The sequence below is a fragment of the Fistularia commersonii genome, chromosome 35 (assembly GCF_037954325.1).
Source record: "Fistularia commersonii isolate RoL2024-O1a breed Wild chromosome 35, RoL_Fcom_v1.0, whole genome shotgun sequence".
NCBI classification, from domain to species: Eukaryota; Metazoa; Chordata; class Actinopteri; order Syngnathiformes; family Fistulariidae; genus Fistularia; species Fistularia commersonii.
Window position 1 is genome coordinate 2752710 of NC_141318.1, and position 14034 is coordinate 2766743.

Here is a 14034-nt window from a genome sequence, read left to right on the forward strand (position 1 = left end):
AGTGGGTTTATTCCCTGTCGCAGTTGTCCTGCGTTGATGTGTGAATTTCTCCCACCAGCACGGGGAAGGGGGGAGGAGGAGGGGGCTTCACTACTTGTTGCTCAGGAGTGGGGGCAGCTCTGCACCCCCCGGGAGCCTCCGGCCTCCGGCGGGGGTGGGCTCCTAAGCTCCAAAGCTCCAAAGCTTCCCCGCCAGCTGTTTTCTGACAGCGGGCAGATGTTCGGCCGTGCAGCTCGTCTCGTAGACCAGCGTCGAGGTTCACTTCTCCCATATCTCCATCCCTCCCCCTCCTTCCCCCCACCGACGAACTGCGTCATCAGGCCCGCTGGCCAATCAGAGCGCCGGACGCGAGCTGCGCCTCGCCCGGCCGCCGGACGCGCTCAGCCGGCCTCAGCAGCAGGAAGAGACCGAGGGCTGCAGCCGGAGGAGCGTCTTTCTCCCTCTTTTTTTTTTTTTTTAAGTTGTGGCTGAATAAAGAATGCACATCCCCGCTTTGCCCTCCCCCCGCCGCTTTCCAGGAACGACCGGAAGCCCAGAGCCAGCTAGATCCGATTACTTCCGAGCAGCTTCGACCTTCATCCTGCAGAGTTTGCAGCCGCAGGCACTGCAGACGCCGACCGACTCTCACCCCGAGCTCAAAAAACTGTGAACCGGACATTTGTAAATGTGAAGAAGCTCACCGATGATCTTCTTTTGCCTCCATCTAACCTCCTCCTCAACAAACTCCACGTCCTCCTTGGCTCCATCCATAAACCTCCTCTCTGGTCTCCTTCAAGGCCGACCTGCTTGCAGTTCCAACCTTCACTATCCCTCCTCTATCCATGTCCAAAACCATCTCAGTCCACAACATCTAGCCTGTGCTGGGCTCACTCCCGATCCTCTCCATTCCCCTCACGCCCGAAGAGAAACCTCAGCATCTTCACCTCTGCTGCCCCCAGCTCGGGCTCCAACCTGGCTGCGCTCCTTTCTGCACCTCTTATCTACACCCAAAAGTCGTCCTTCACGTGTCTCATATTATTTGACGAGCAGCTGATAGGTGTCGGGGTTCATATTTTATCATCGTGCAATGTTATGCTAGCAGATACCTAACATACACCCCTGCAGAGGGACATTCGGGAGAGACACCTTTAACAGTAGTAATTTTGTCCTCTAGGTTAAAGTGAAAAACACAACAAAGGGCAAGAAGATAAAATAAATGTAGTAATAAAAAAAAGGCATTCCAAACATAGCTGGGTATTAAAAAATTACAATAATAGATAAACAATTAAAAGTAGTAATTGTTTGGATAGTAACAATAATGGGATCACTAAATTAAAACATTTCAAGTGAAGTCTTATTTCGAATGATGTCAACTGAGGATTGCATTGGAATAATCTGATCCTCAGACACACCGACAATCGCCCGTACTTGAGGTGTGTGTCCGTCTGTGTGTGTTTGGGGGTGAAAGACTCACACAACATCAGGAAGACCTTTGCAATGAGGCGGGCGTGACAACCGATCACACAGGAAGCCTGCCGCTCGCCGTCCTCGGCCGCACCGAGGGCTCTGAGGGCTTTTACGTCAAGCCGTTTGTTTGCCGCCGGGCAGTAAGGTCAGAGGCCTCGGCCCGGACCAGGAGGTCCCACAGGAAGTGTTGGAGGGGATGTCAGGAAGTTGACAAGACTCCACGATGGCTCAGATGCTTCACTGCTCAGAGACATCCTCCGATGAAGCCCTTTGTGGAAACCATATTTCACAAAACATCTTTGAATATCTGCTCCAGAGCCAGTACCGACTGTCTCTGGGGTCAATCAGCTGTCAATGACATTCGCACCGACAGGCAATTTACAGTCTGCCAAGGAAAATCACATCTATTTACTTGAAGACCTGAGAAGATTTAGAGACAACCTGAATATAAAATCCAGGAGCACCTCAGTGACTCCCAGTGTCTCATCCTGGACCAGAAACCAAGTTTTCTGAGCAGCGAGTGTGAAACCTGTGAATCAGGACGCCCCCAGCTGGACAACATGTGTAAGAAGAACACCAGGGTTCGAGGTGCCCCATGTTTACAGATGCTTGATGCAGCATACAAATCTGTGCTGACTTCCTGGTTTTGTGATAAACTCTTAAAAACTGATTAACAATCAGTTTAAAAGGAGCAAATAACAGAATTTCATCCAGTCTGTGCTCAGTCAACAATTAATCATGTGCTCCAGGAATCTTGTAGTGAAAGTAAAGACCCAAAAAGATTAATTGCAGGTGAAAATACATCCATTCCTATTCGAGTAAAATGGAATTAAAAGATGTCCAGTGTAATTACATCCGGAAAAATTTTTTTGAGGATGTTTTTTTTCATCCAACACTAAAAATCAAAAGCTTGTACACTGAAGAACTATAGGGCGAGGCCAAAACATATACATAAACATAAACATATATATATATATATATATATACATTTTTATTTTTTTCTTAATATATGTATCGATCATCTCAGACATTATTTGGTGTAATGCTAAATGCTACCAGAGGTGTCGCTACAACACAGTGACTGCGAGATTCGGCAAAGAAGACGCGGCGGGCGAGATTCTCGCGAGACCGGTGACCTAGCAACCGCTGTAATCTCTGCCTGCCGCCGAAGGTAACGCTGGCTTCTCAAATATCTAGAAATAACCCGATATTCTGGAATTTAATTGTTATTATTTCTTTAAACTCGCGAAAACAAGACGCCAACTGTAATCCATGCGATATAGGTAATCGACCCCGGGCAAAACGGAGTTAGCTTAGCCTAGATTAGCTTCTCGTTGCTCGATCGCGATAATAGCATCCGGTTGATCGGATTTCGACTCCTGTACATAGATTCTTTCTCTTTTGAAAGCAATATAAAATGAATTATCAATGGCTTTTTTTATTATTTGGTTATCTGTTGCATCTTCCATATTTACCCGAGCATTAGCATTAGCTTTAACACACAAACAGTCTTGAATGTCCCATCCGTGCGAGGCTGCAAAGTGAACGAATTCTCTTCCAGACACCAGACCGTGGTTTCCTGACACGATGCCTGAAGTGAAGTCGATATTCAGGGAGGTTCTGCCTAAACAAGGTTGGTACCATAGCACGCAACTGTTTGGACAAATAAACACCTAAGCACAAGGAGAGGGCTGTTGTTTACTACTACTTCCCAGTAGTAATACTACTCAGATTGAGCCGAGGGCTGCTGTGTGGCCTGCACACATCTGCAGTGTATTGACAGTTAAAAAATGTTCACACACACAGTAGTGACAGATCTGCTTTGCAGACACGCTCCAGATGATCCAAAGCTCCCACCTGCGTAAACTCCAACTCTAGGTTTCTGAAATGAAAGAATTCCTGCGCCTGTCTGGCTGACTTTTCTTTTTGCCAGGGCAACTCTCCATGGAGGACGTCCCGACCATGGTTCTTTGTAAACCCAAGCTCCTCCCGCTGAAGTCCGTCACACTGGAGAAGTTGGAGAAGATGCAGCTGGAGGCTCAGGAGGCGGTCAGACAGCAAGAGCTGGCGGCAAAGGAGCAGTAACAGCAGCAGGGGTGAAGGGAGCTCCGTGAAACCCATATTTTAAAACACTGTTCAGTATAAGAGTTTGTTGAGATGTTCACATTTAAATGTCGTCAAGAACCACTGCTGTGTAAGATCTTGATACAGGAAGCATGGAGGAGCGGGTGAAAAATCAGATACATCCACCCAAATACTTTGCAATGGACAATTCAATTTTCCAAAGACCATGAAAACCGAGCAATCGCTGTGACACTCTGGGCTTTATCGTCTCAGACCTGAAGCTCCCACCACAGAAAACTCAACAAATTAGATGGAAGAGGTGGCAGCAATCGCATCCTGTCCCAAGTGTTCATGGTTTTTTCCAGCTGAATGGAAATGTGTCGCCGATAGAACAAAAACGCAATTTTTAAAAATGTGAAAATCAAATAAACTATTGCAAATGATAAACGGTGTAATTGGGCATTATCTGTGAATATTACAGCTCTGCTTTGGCCGAGCAGTTTATAGGTAAACCCGAATGACCACCTGAAGGAACGTCATGGAGCCCCGAGGCTGGTCTGGAGCAGAAGAGCCTCCTACGGCGGTCTCCATGGTAACGTGTGTGCGTCTGTGTTTGCGCAGCCACCGAAGCTAAATTCAGCTCCAAGACGTGGAGAGCGGAGGCTCCATCTGCCGTTGGTGTTTGGAAAGACATTTCAGAGAACAAATACAAGCCGCGGCTGCACGTCTTCAGTCTGTGTTCAGAAAAGGAGTCGTTGCACAGCTTAGAAACAGCAGATAGTCGGGGAGTCGGCGCTCCCCTTTATTCTTTTTGACCCTTTTTATAAAGCTCTTGACGCAAACCAGTTACCTCTGTACAAACGCTGCTTTCTAGAAAACAAACGAAGGGGAGCGGCAGTGAAATCAGGTGAACACTGTACAAAACAACACGCAGAGTCATGGCACTTTAAGGGTTAGCTTATGACCAAGAGTGTTGAGACACTTTGGAAAACGTGATCTAGGTTGAATCGATAGTGCATTGTTTCTTTTTTTTTTTTTTTCCTTTTCCACAGATGAATTCTCTATTCAAGAGGAGAAACGGACCCAAATATTGAGAAAACTATGCAGGTTAAAAAAAAAAGGATAGCCCCCCCCCCACCTTTCCTTGCAGGAAATCTGGAGCATTAAAAAAAATAAAATAAAAATAAAGATCTCCTCAGCTTTCAAGTTTGACTCGGCCACCGTCTCCCTCGCTGACAAACCTCTTCCGGCCCCTGGTGAGACAAAATGGATTACAAAAAGGAATAAAAATCACACGAAACGGGGATATATCTTGGTGTGGGTGGAATTTGAGTGCCGCGCACTGACCGACAGGGACACAGATCTCTGATCTTCACGTCGATGACTCCCAGGCTGAAGCTCTGCTCCACAAACTGCTCCAGGATGAAGTAGGCGCGGGGGACGTCGATGTTGATTTCCGCAATGTCCATGTAAACTCTTTCGTAGCCCTGCGGGGGAAGAGGGGGGAAACGGAGACTGTGAAGGACTCTCCCGGGGACGCCCGCAGCCGAGCGAGCGGCGCCGGATGCAAACAGCAGGTGGCGCCTCACCCTTCTCATTTGGTCCACGGTGATGATGGAGGACAGAGAGAGTAACTTCAGCAGCTGCACGACCATTTTGAAGGTCTTCTCTCCTTTGGACTCCAGGACCATCACGATGGCCTGCGGATCAACGGGATCCAGGAGAAAAGGTGGGATTGTTAAGTTGAGGTGAAGGGAGACCTCCGGATCAGGGATTACCGCTTTCCGGCAGTTTATGGAAATCACAATCTGGGACGATCTCCTGTCCGGTTCGCTCACCTCGTAAACAAACTCGTGGTGGAAATGAGGAACCTCCAAGTCCTTCAGGCACCTCTCGGCCTCCTTGCTGTCCCCGGAGAGAACGTATTCCTTCAGCAGCAGGTTCATCTGAAAGGAAAAAAGCGGTTGGAGGACGTTCATTCTGGCTTTTTCTTTCTCCAACCGCCTGGACGTCAAACACCTCCTACGCCTCTGTACAAGCAAGTTCACCTCCTTGACCAGCTGTGTGACCGGCCTCTGGCCTCCACCTGTGCCCCACTGGCTGTCAATGCGAAGGCCGCCCATACTCATCTTCAGTAGCACCATCGCCCTGTCGAGTGCCGCCCTAGAAGATGGACGTCCAGAACAAGCTGAATTAATTTGGATGAGAACAATTGAAGGGAATCCCAGAAACCACACACACACCTGGTGTACTGACAATCTACTCGGCCTTTGTAACCCTCAATGAAGCTCTTGGAGAGTATCTGGTCACTGACGGCGCGGGCGATGAACTGGCCCACCAGCTGAAGGACAGACAGGACACACACACGGATTTAAGAAAAAAAGAAACAACAAGAAAAAGCCAAAGAACACACACAGAGGTTTTTTCCGATTGGCGTCCGTCATTCACATAGTGGAGGAAGACCAGGGTGTGTGTTTGTCCGTGCTGGTTCAAACAAACAGGAAGTGAAGTCTAGGTGTTACCGTGTCACGACATCCCCACCCCCCACACACACACACACACTGTCGATGGACCAACGCTGCGTTAGACGTACGTTGGAAGCTGTCTAAATGACTGATGGACAAGTGGGTTCACATTCGGGCTGCTTCTGTGATGGCGCTCACACTTCACACACACTGCAGGTACTGATGGAGCCGACGGTCATGGGGGTGGAGTCACATCGAGGTTTACAGGCTCCCGATGTAAAGACACTCGGCGCCGCCGACCCCCCTCCCCTCCCCTCCCCTCCCCTCCCCTCCCCCGGGGTTATTTGTTTACAATAGTGTTATTTCGGGGAAACCAGAGAGCCGTTTTTTCGCTTTCCGGCCTCTGCAGAGCCCCCGCTATTGTCCCCGCCCCGGCAGACAAGAGGCAGCTCGGTCTCAACTGGCAGCCGTTTGACTGGCAGGCACATGAAGAAGAAAGAAAAGTGTGTGTGTGTGTGTGTGTGAGTGAGAACACTGGGGGTAGGGGGTGCAAGCCAGGGGGGCGGGGCAGAGTCATAAAGCCCCTTTAAACTCCGAGCTGTGAGAAAGAATTAGTGACACCCGATGAGACGGGGAGGGGCGTGCTGGGCGGGGCGGGGGAGCGGGGCGGCCGACGACCTTTTGAGAATCCTGCGCTGAGCTTGCATTTTGTGAGCGCAGGCAGACAATGGCCACAGACCTCATGTCTGTGCCACGGCAGTGAAAACACACACACACACCAAACCGCAGCGTGGTTCCCCTGCGCGGCGTACAGAACAAACAGCGCTGCTCGCTAATCAAACAAAGCGGCTGCTGTGTAGATCTAGATGTTCCAATATGCAGTACAACTTTCACAACACAAGTAACACTGCAAGTGGACATATAATGCAGTGTGTGTGTGTGTGCGTGTTTATTTTAGCCCCAGCACCTGACATCTTTGCAGGTCATTTCAACCTCTCAGTTTATCACTTATTCTAAAAAGAAGCTCACTGTCGTCACTGGTTGGTTTTCAAAAAGAACTCCGAAGGCGGTAAGATGAGATGCAGCCATGCCCCCCCTCCCCCCGACACACACACACACACACACACACACACACACACACACACACACATGCCCTAAGACAGTGCCTGTCTATTTCCTGGTGAGATCACACAAGGTGTAAGACGTGCTCTCCACATCTCCCCTGTGGCAGCTATATTTACAACCTTGTGCTAAATCAAGGTGGAGCACCGGACCTGCGGTTCCACCTCGTGGACACACTGATCGCTCAGACAACCACCGTTTAACAGTCACCGAAGTTCACACGACTGGCTATTGTTGTCCGTCTCCGAAACCAGGTGAGAGAGACCCACCTGCGGGGCTCCGGGCGTGTCCAGGACCAGGTCCGGGAGCTCGCCGAGCACCTTGTCGAAGGACTTCTCCATGTCGCTGCGGAACAGGACGGACCCGCACAGATCCGCCAGCAGTCTAGAGGTGAGCTCTCTGTGGCTGGCTTTGGCCTCCAGGGCCAACGACACCGCCAGGGAGGGCACCGCGCTCCGCATGGGGCCCAGGTTCAGCTCCGCTAGCAGCTCCTGCCGGTGCGAAACACACCCGCTTTACCCTCGTGCGAACACCGGCGTGCAGCCATTGCGTTGACGTTGCTGCTACCCACCGCTACTTCATTTGTGTCTCCGTGTTCGAAGTACTCCTGCACGATGGGGGTGACCGTCTTCTCAAAGTCCCCCTCATCCAGCGGGGGGACCACGGTCTCATACACACAGTTTTCCTGTCAACACACACACACACAGCCGAACAATAAGGTGGACAAACAAGCAGGAACAGAAAAACTGTCATAGCACATGTTCATTTAAGCTCTGCGTGTGTGTGTGTATACTAATAATGAAATGTATTAAATCGATTAGAATCAACTATTTAGAAAAAAAAACAAAACAGAAGAGTTGTTAGTGTCTCATTGGCTGAATATCTAACCAATCCCTGCAGCCCAGGGTCGGCCAGGACAGCAGGTCTCTGCGCTCTGCACCTGAGCTTCGTCGTAGTTGGGGTCTTTCTCGTCCACTTCCTCTGCTTCGTAGACTTCGCCCGATCGGCCCCACACACCTTTGCCTCCGGCGCCACCTGCGAAAAGGTAGGTGACGGCGTTAAAATGATATTTGTGTGAACGAGATGCAGAACAGATACTGTTTCCCTTTTCAGTCCCTGACAAATTTGCGATGGTGATAAGGCCACGTGATGCACGACTACACCGGGAGAACCTTCCTAAATCTCACTAAGTAGTTGTAAGTCTCCGCCAGATGATTCAGCTTTCAGCTGATTTCCCCCCCGGGAGGCGCTCAGAGTCGGAGACGCCGACCGGACGCAAAGGTCCGCTTTCAGACGAATTTCTTGATCAACGAGGCGAGTCTCTGGCGCGGGAGGCCAGGCCCTCAGTGCTGCAGGTATGTGGTAAAATTGCTGAAGCGAGGCCAGGCAATATGAAAACAAACGACTGTCACAACAACCAGAGGCATTTTTAACCCTGACACACACACACACACACACAGCAAATGACCTGCTAAAGATGTTAGCAAACACATCAAGTGTTTTTTGGAGCCCAGGAGTGTGTGCTGTATAAATGCCCAGTATAGATGACACGTCAGCTTAAAGTATATGTGTGTATGAACCAGACCACGTTAAAAACACATCTTCCGGAAAACCTGATCCTGCAGCACAAACCTCCTGGGTGTTTGTATCTGTGTCTTAATGACGCTTTAGAGATTAGATATCCAGGAGATAATCTGCATGACGCTCATGTCAATTTTTCACCCTCCACTAAAATAATCCCTCCGTTGACGCCTCAAAAACAGGATATAAAAAACAAACGGCTGCTGGGACTGAAACCTGCACCGACAGATTGCAGACGGTTTAAGAAGCCCAGAGCCAAAGCGGCTTGTATGACCAGCTTTAGAATCTCCATTAGTACCCGGCGGCGCGAGGCATATGACGCCTTTAGCCGCGTGGGAGCGCACAGCTCCGGGGAAATCGAGGGTTCGCGTAACGTCTGCCGAGACGGGGATTCATTCCCAAAACGGCGGCCCTTGCGCTTTTGATGCAGGAGAGCGCATACCTCAAATTACAGCGCTCCATTGGTGCGGCTGCACCGTTACATAACAGGAAGAAGGGAAAAAAAAAAGGGGGGGGGGCACTGTGCCAAGAAAACATACACTTGATCCAGATCCGCTGTACGGGGAAAGAACTGAATGTACTGAACTCAGCCGGGACAAAAATGCGGGTCCTATATTGTGGGCGGTGGAGCTCCAGTGAGGAAGAGATAGAGGACCAGAGGAACTCAGCTGGGACTGACTGGCTGACTTCCTTCAAATATCAAGCTAGTTCATCTAGAAAAGGATGGAGGAAAAAAAAAGGTCACATCCCAAAGGTGATAAGACACACTAACAATTAGGGAGTAACATCAATCACGCCAATCTCCTTCCCATTTGCTTGCACGCCAACTGGTTTAGGGCTCCTTGAAGTTAAAAGAAAAAAAAAAAAAAAAGCAACCACATGACAACTGCGGCCGGTCTTTGAAAATCTGCGGCTCTTTGACCAACATTTAATCGGCTGTGGAGACAACTGGAAAAAAAGGGTTCAGCCCTGTTTATCTCATCCGTGCCACACGGACATGAAGCACTCTATCTTGACCTATTTTCTTACCCTTTTTGGGGAGACCCCTGCCTTTGCCCAGCCGAGACTTCCTGTCCAGCAGCTTGCTCTTCGGGCTGGTCGGAACAGCCGCCGTTCCCCGCACTACGTCCCCGGTGTCGCTGAGCGAGTCCCCTCGGCCCGAGTCCCTGGAGGAGTTCTTCCTCAGCCTCCGCTTGGCCTTCGCCTTGAGACAGGCCTCGTGGATGCTGTTGCTGCACGAGGACAGCCAGTTGCCATTGATTTCGTTGATGACGTTCTTGTTGTTGACCACCCTGCCATTGTCCTCGTCCCCGGACACAAAGGAGTCGCTCAGGTCCTCATCGCCTATCGGGATTTAAACAAATCAGAGACTTGCCGTACAGCTCAACAGTTCATTCATTTGAAGATAAAAATCAGGTTGTTTCATCAAAGTCTTCTAAGCACCGCGCTTTGACCGAATTATGAACTTTACTGTCTGTTGTCAGCGCAACACGAGCAGAAGGATGGGTGCAGAAACCAGCGGCCCGTGCAGGAAAACAAGAAGTGAGCCACATCCGCAGGCAATACAGTAAATAGACAAATGAAAGAAGCTCCAGATGGGTGGCATCTGATCCACGGGGGTATTTAAATGTAAAAAAAAAAAAAAAAAAAAATCGACACTCACCCACGGGGTTGGAGTTCAGCCAGGCCTCGCAGTCGGTTGCCATGTTCAACGATACAGAGCTGATGCTACAGCGTGAAGAGTGCAAGTGAAAAGCAAAAAAAAAAAAAAAAAAAAAGAAAGACGGAAAGAAAAAGGGAAAATGGCTCAGCAAGTTACCAATCGGTGATTTTCTTTAAATGAAACACAAGTAAACAAGCCCAGACTTGCTGCAGGGCAGCCCTCCTCGTCCTCTCCGCCCCCCGTCCAGGCCACTGTTGACAAACAATGGCTAACGTTGCACTAGCTTAAATGCTCCCAGCTGCGTCAAAAAATACCGACTCCTTTGAACTCAATTCAACTGTAACACAACCAGTCCTGTGAAATATACAAATAATTATAATAAAAACTACCCTTTCTAGTCTTTTTTGTCAAATATTTAAAAACGACAATGAATCTCAGATGAAGGAACTACCAGCTAATATAAATGTAAACTGCCCGGAGCCGCCGCTTCTCGATGCTAATATGAGCATCGTCGGCGGCCGGGCGCCGGTGGTCGGTCCCGGTCGAAGGGCACCGTTTCCCCGGCTCATCGAGGCGACCGGTGGCCGAGAATCGGGACTCACAGGTGGATGGAGCGCCCGTCTGCCGAGTGAGAACCGCCGGAGTGAGACATGGACGCTTGTTGTGGTCCTCCGTTCTCTACCCAGCAACTTCGGCACGTACGCCCGCGATTCTCTTATCTGATTGGCCCGCGGGTGCCGTTTTTTCCAAATGAGACACAGCCAATGACAATACGTGATGTTGTTGTTGGTTTTTTTTTTTTTTTTTTTTTCTTCTAGCATTTTCTGGTGGCCCGCTGAGGGTGTGCTGCCCCCTAGCGGCGACTTTGAGAACAGCAGTCTGCAGGTGGCTGCTGGTATTAAGGTTTATCTATATTTTTTACTTTTTAAACAAAGAAAATACAGTGCTGTGCAAATATTTAACTCGCAGCTAAAAACATCCACTCTGATATAGTCCTATTTCACCCTGTTAATTGATCCCTACCGGTTAAAACAACTGATGGAACAAGTATTCACAAATTATTTATTGTTATTATTATATTTAATACTTCTTAGACCATCCCATGCCATTATTCTGAAACATTAAAAGGAGTATCAAGGTATCAGCTCAAAGAGGTGCTGTGTAAAAACACACGGCTGCTAGTAATGTAAGAAAAAAATAAGTGTTATAATTATGATTTGTGGAATTTATGGTATGACACAATGTCAATAAATACTTGTTCATTAAATAAATACTGAGAGAGTTTTTTTTTCCAGTGGTGGAAAAAGTTATTTACATGGGCAGAAATTTAGAAATAATATGCGAAAAGTAAAAGTACACAGTCAGCAGACATCATTGGGTGATCACAGATTACATTTTGCTTTTATTCCTTTTTAAACAACCCTTTAATGTAGTACTTTATCTGCGGCCATTTTAAGTAAACGCCGGGTAGATCATTAATAAAAGTACCGCGAGGTATCATATTATATGTTTGTTTTGTCACAGCCTGAGCAAAAGTCAAAATCAACGACAAAATTTGAAAAGAATTAAACAGCAAGTGTATTGATAAAAATATAAAATACTTTAGTTTTGTGGAAGAACTTTATCTGTGAAGTAAGACTGTAAAACAAACGGGGAGGACGTGCACAGCGTCCACAGTATACTCTTGTTCGACGGCTCGCAGGAAACAGTGGTTTGACCCAAAACCGTCCAGGTGCTAAATGAGAGAGTAAATGTTTACATGCCTTAATGTGACATGAATGAATGAATAGTTTCATGATATGAGGTGTGAATGACAGAACTGATGGTTGTCGCTGTATGACGTATGAACGAGAGGGTGAATTGTTGTACGTCTCTGCACGAGGCCCTGCAATCGGTCCAGGGTGAACCCCAACTTTCGTCCAATGACAGAATGAATGAACGAACGGTTGTATTAAATAGAATTATTAAGGTGAAGAACCTGAGGTAACTGAGGTAGAAAAGAGTTTATGTCAGGGGAAAAAAAAAAAGAAAAAAGTGGTGTTATTTTTTTGCCTGAACACCAGAGGGAGCTCTTTCACAACAGGACCCCCTTACGGCTTGTTTTCCACGTTTAAAAACTTCATTTCCAAGATTAAATCACTCACATCAAATTATCCACCCCGAACAGAAGAAGAAAACACACCAGAGACTTCACACTCGATGTTTCAATCACGGTGAAGCGACTTTTTATTGACGCGAGAGAGAGAGAAAAAAAAAAAAAAAAAAAAAACTCCACGACGGGGAAAACAAACGAGGTCATCTCCGTCGCGAATTCGGTATTCACAGTATACAAAACAGCCTGCCCAGAAAAATCCTTCTCAGACAGAACCGCTGCTCACGTGTCACCCGTCAATCAAAAACACATGGTCCGGTTTCATTGCCGGGGGAGAAAAAGAAACAACACAAGCGCTCAAAAGACGTCGACCGGCGGTACAAATGCAAATACTGTCCAGGTGAGGTTCACACTAAAATCCATCGCTACACGATCAATAAACCTGAGTATTTACCCCAGTTCTCGTCTTCGTTTGTCTTTCAACTGGGCTCGTTCATTCATTCATCCGTTCATTCCCTTTGGCACGAGTCCGAAGGCGTCCCGGGCTTCGTGACATTTCCTCCGCTGGGTTCCACCAGAAGAAGTTTTCACCGCAAAGAATCCGATAGAAGTACTTGCAAGGAAGTGACGGGTTCAAATAGTCGCTCTGTACATTCGCCTTCGTGTGTGTGTGTGTGTGTGTGTGTGTACAGATGGTTGTCCTGGGAGTTTCATGTAGGCTAGCATCAATGTAGCCTCGTCGGGGTCAGAGGTCACGCCGTCAGTGCGTGGTCGACGGTTCGGCGAGCGCGCCCATCAGACTCTCCTGGGCCAGCTGGGACAGGTACTTCTGCAAGGAATAAATTGCGTAAAAAAGAATGAGAACTTAGTGAAATAAAAAGCAGGAAATGAAATCAAGCGATCAGAAATGAAACCTAAAACTAAGACTCGGAGTGTCCAGCCACATATCGCATCTTTGCAGGTCAGATTATTAATGTGACATGAAAACCGCCACCTGAAATCAGCTAATATTTAATTAAATTTAATAAAGTGCTGCTTAAAGCGGCCAATTCCATCTGACACCAACTTCTCCGTCACTTTCATTTATTTATTTTTTATTTCTAGTTTATAAATTTCTATTTTATTTCTTTATTATTCTGTATTTGTTTGTTTATTTCTATTTTTTATGAAGTTATTATTATTATTTTCTAAAATTTATTTATCACTTTAGAAGAATAGAATATTCACACAGCGGGGAAATTTCAATTCACGCAGAGCAGAAGGTGGAATTTGCAGTAAACATGGTTCATAATGTGCAGCAGTGAGATGTATAAATATCAGAAAAAAATGCAAACATATATAAAAAAAAAATAAAGAAGATATGAATGCAAAGAATATAACCAACATATAACATGTATAAGTTTCCAATTGATTTATTTCTTTTATTTATTCTTTATTTTGTATTTGTTTATTTCTATTTTTATGTAGTTTTTATTTAGTTATTACACTTTTTTTTATTTATTCATCACTTTAGAAGAATAGAGAAATTTCAATTCACACAGAGCAGAAGGTGGATCGTGCCATAGAGGTAGTTCATAATGTGAAGCAGTAAGATCTACAAA

The 14034-nt window shown here is 47.2% G+C and overlaps 3 protein-coding genes across 4 annotated transcripts in view; 1 reads left to right on the forward strand and 2 right to left on the reverse strand.

Annotated features, from left to right (window-relative positions):
* Positions 1–2537: 2537 nt before the first annotated feature.
* On the forward strand, positions 2538–3675 carry bbip1 (BBSome interacting protein 1). Its single transcript, XM_086142942.1, has 3 exons — positions 2538–2617; positions 3008–3079; positions 3380–3675. Exons 2-3 carry the CDS (start codon positions 3034–3036, stop codon positions 3529–3531), a joined length of 198 nt encoding a protein of 65 aa, XP_085999068.1. The 5' UTR covers positions 2538–2617; positions 3008–3033; the 3' UTR covers positions 3532–3675.
* Positions 3676–4274: 599 nt separating this feature from the next.
* Positions 4275–11045, reverse strand: pdcd4b (programmed cell death 4b). Its single transcript, XM_086142941.1, has 12 exons — positions 10944–11045; positions 10342–10406; positions 9708–10022; positions 8038–8132; positions 7669–7782; positions 7367–7588; positions 5754–5851; positions 5559–5673; positions 5349–5456; positions 5100–5210; positions 4858–4997; positions 4275–4763 (listed from the first exon to the last, which is right to left on the reverse strand). The coding sequence occupies exons 1-12, from the start codon at positions 10991–10993 to the stop codon at positions 4706–4708; spliced, it is 1491 nt and encodes a 496-aa protein (XP_085999067.1). The 5' UTR covers positions 10994–11045; the 3' UTR covers positions 4275–4705.
* Positions 11046–12537: 1492 nt separating this feature from the next.
* The window catches only part of rbm20 (RNA binding motif protein 20), a 30977-nt gene continuing 29480 nt past the window's right edge, over positions 12538–14034 (reverse strand). For both annotated transcript variants that reach the window (XM_086142551.1, XM_086142552.1), the window contains exon 14: positions 12538–13262. In XM_086142551.1, the coding sequence (XP_085998677.1) occupies positions 13194–13262 (69 nt within the window). In that variant the 3' untranslated portion in view covers positions 12538–13193. The remainder of the gene's footprint in view (positions 13263–14034) is intronic.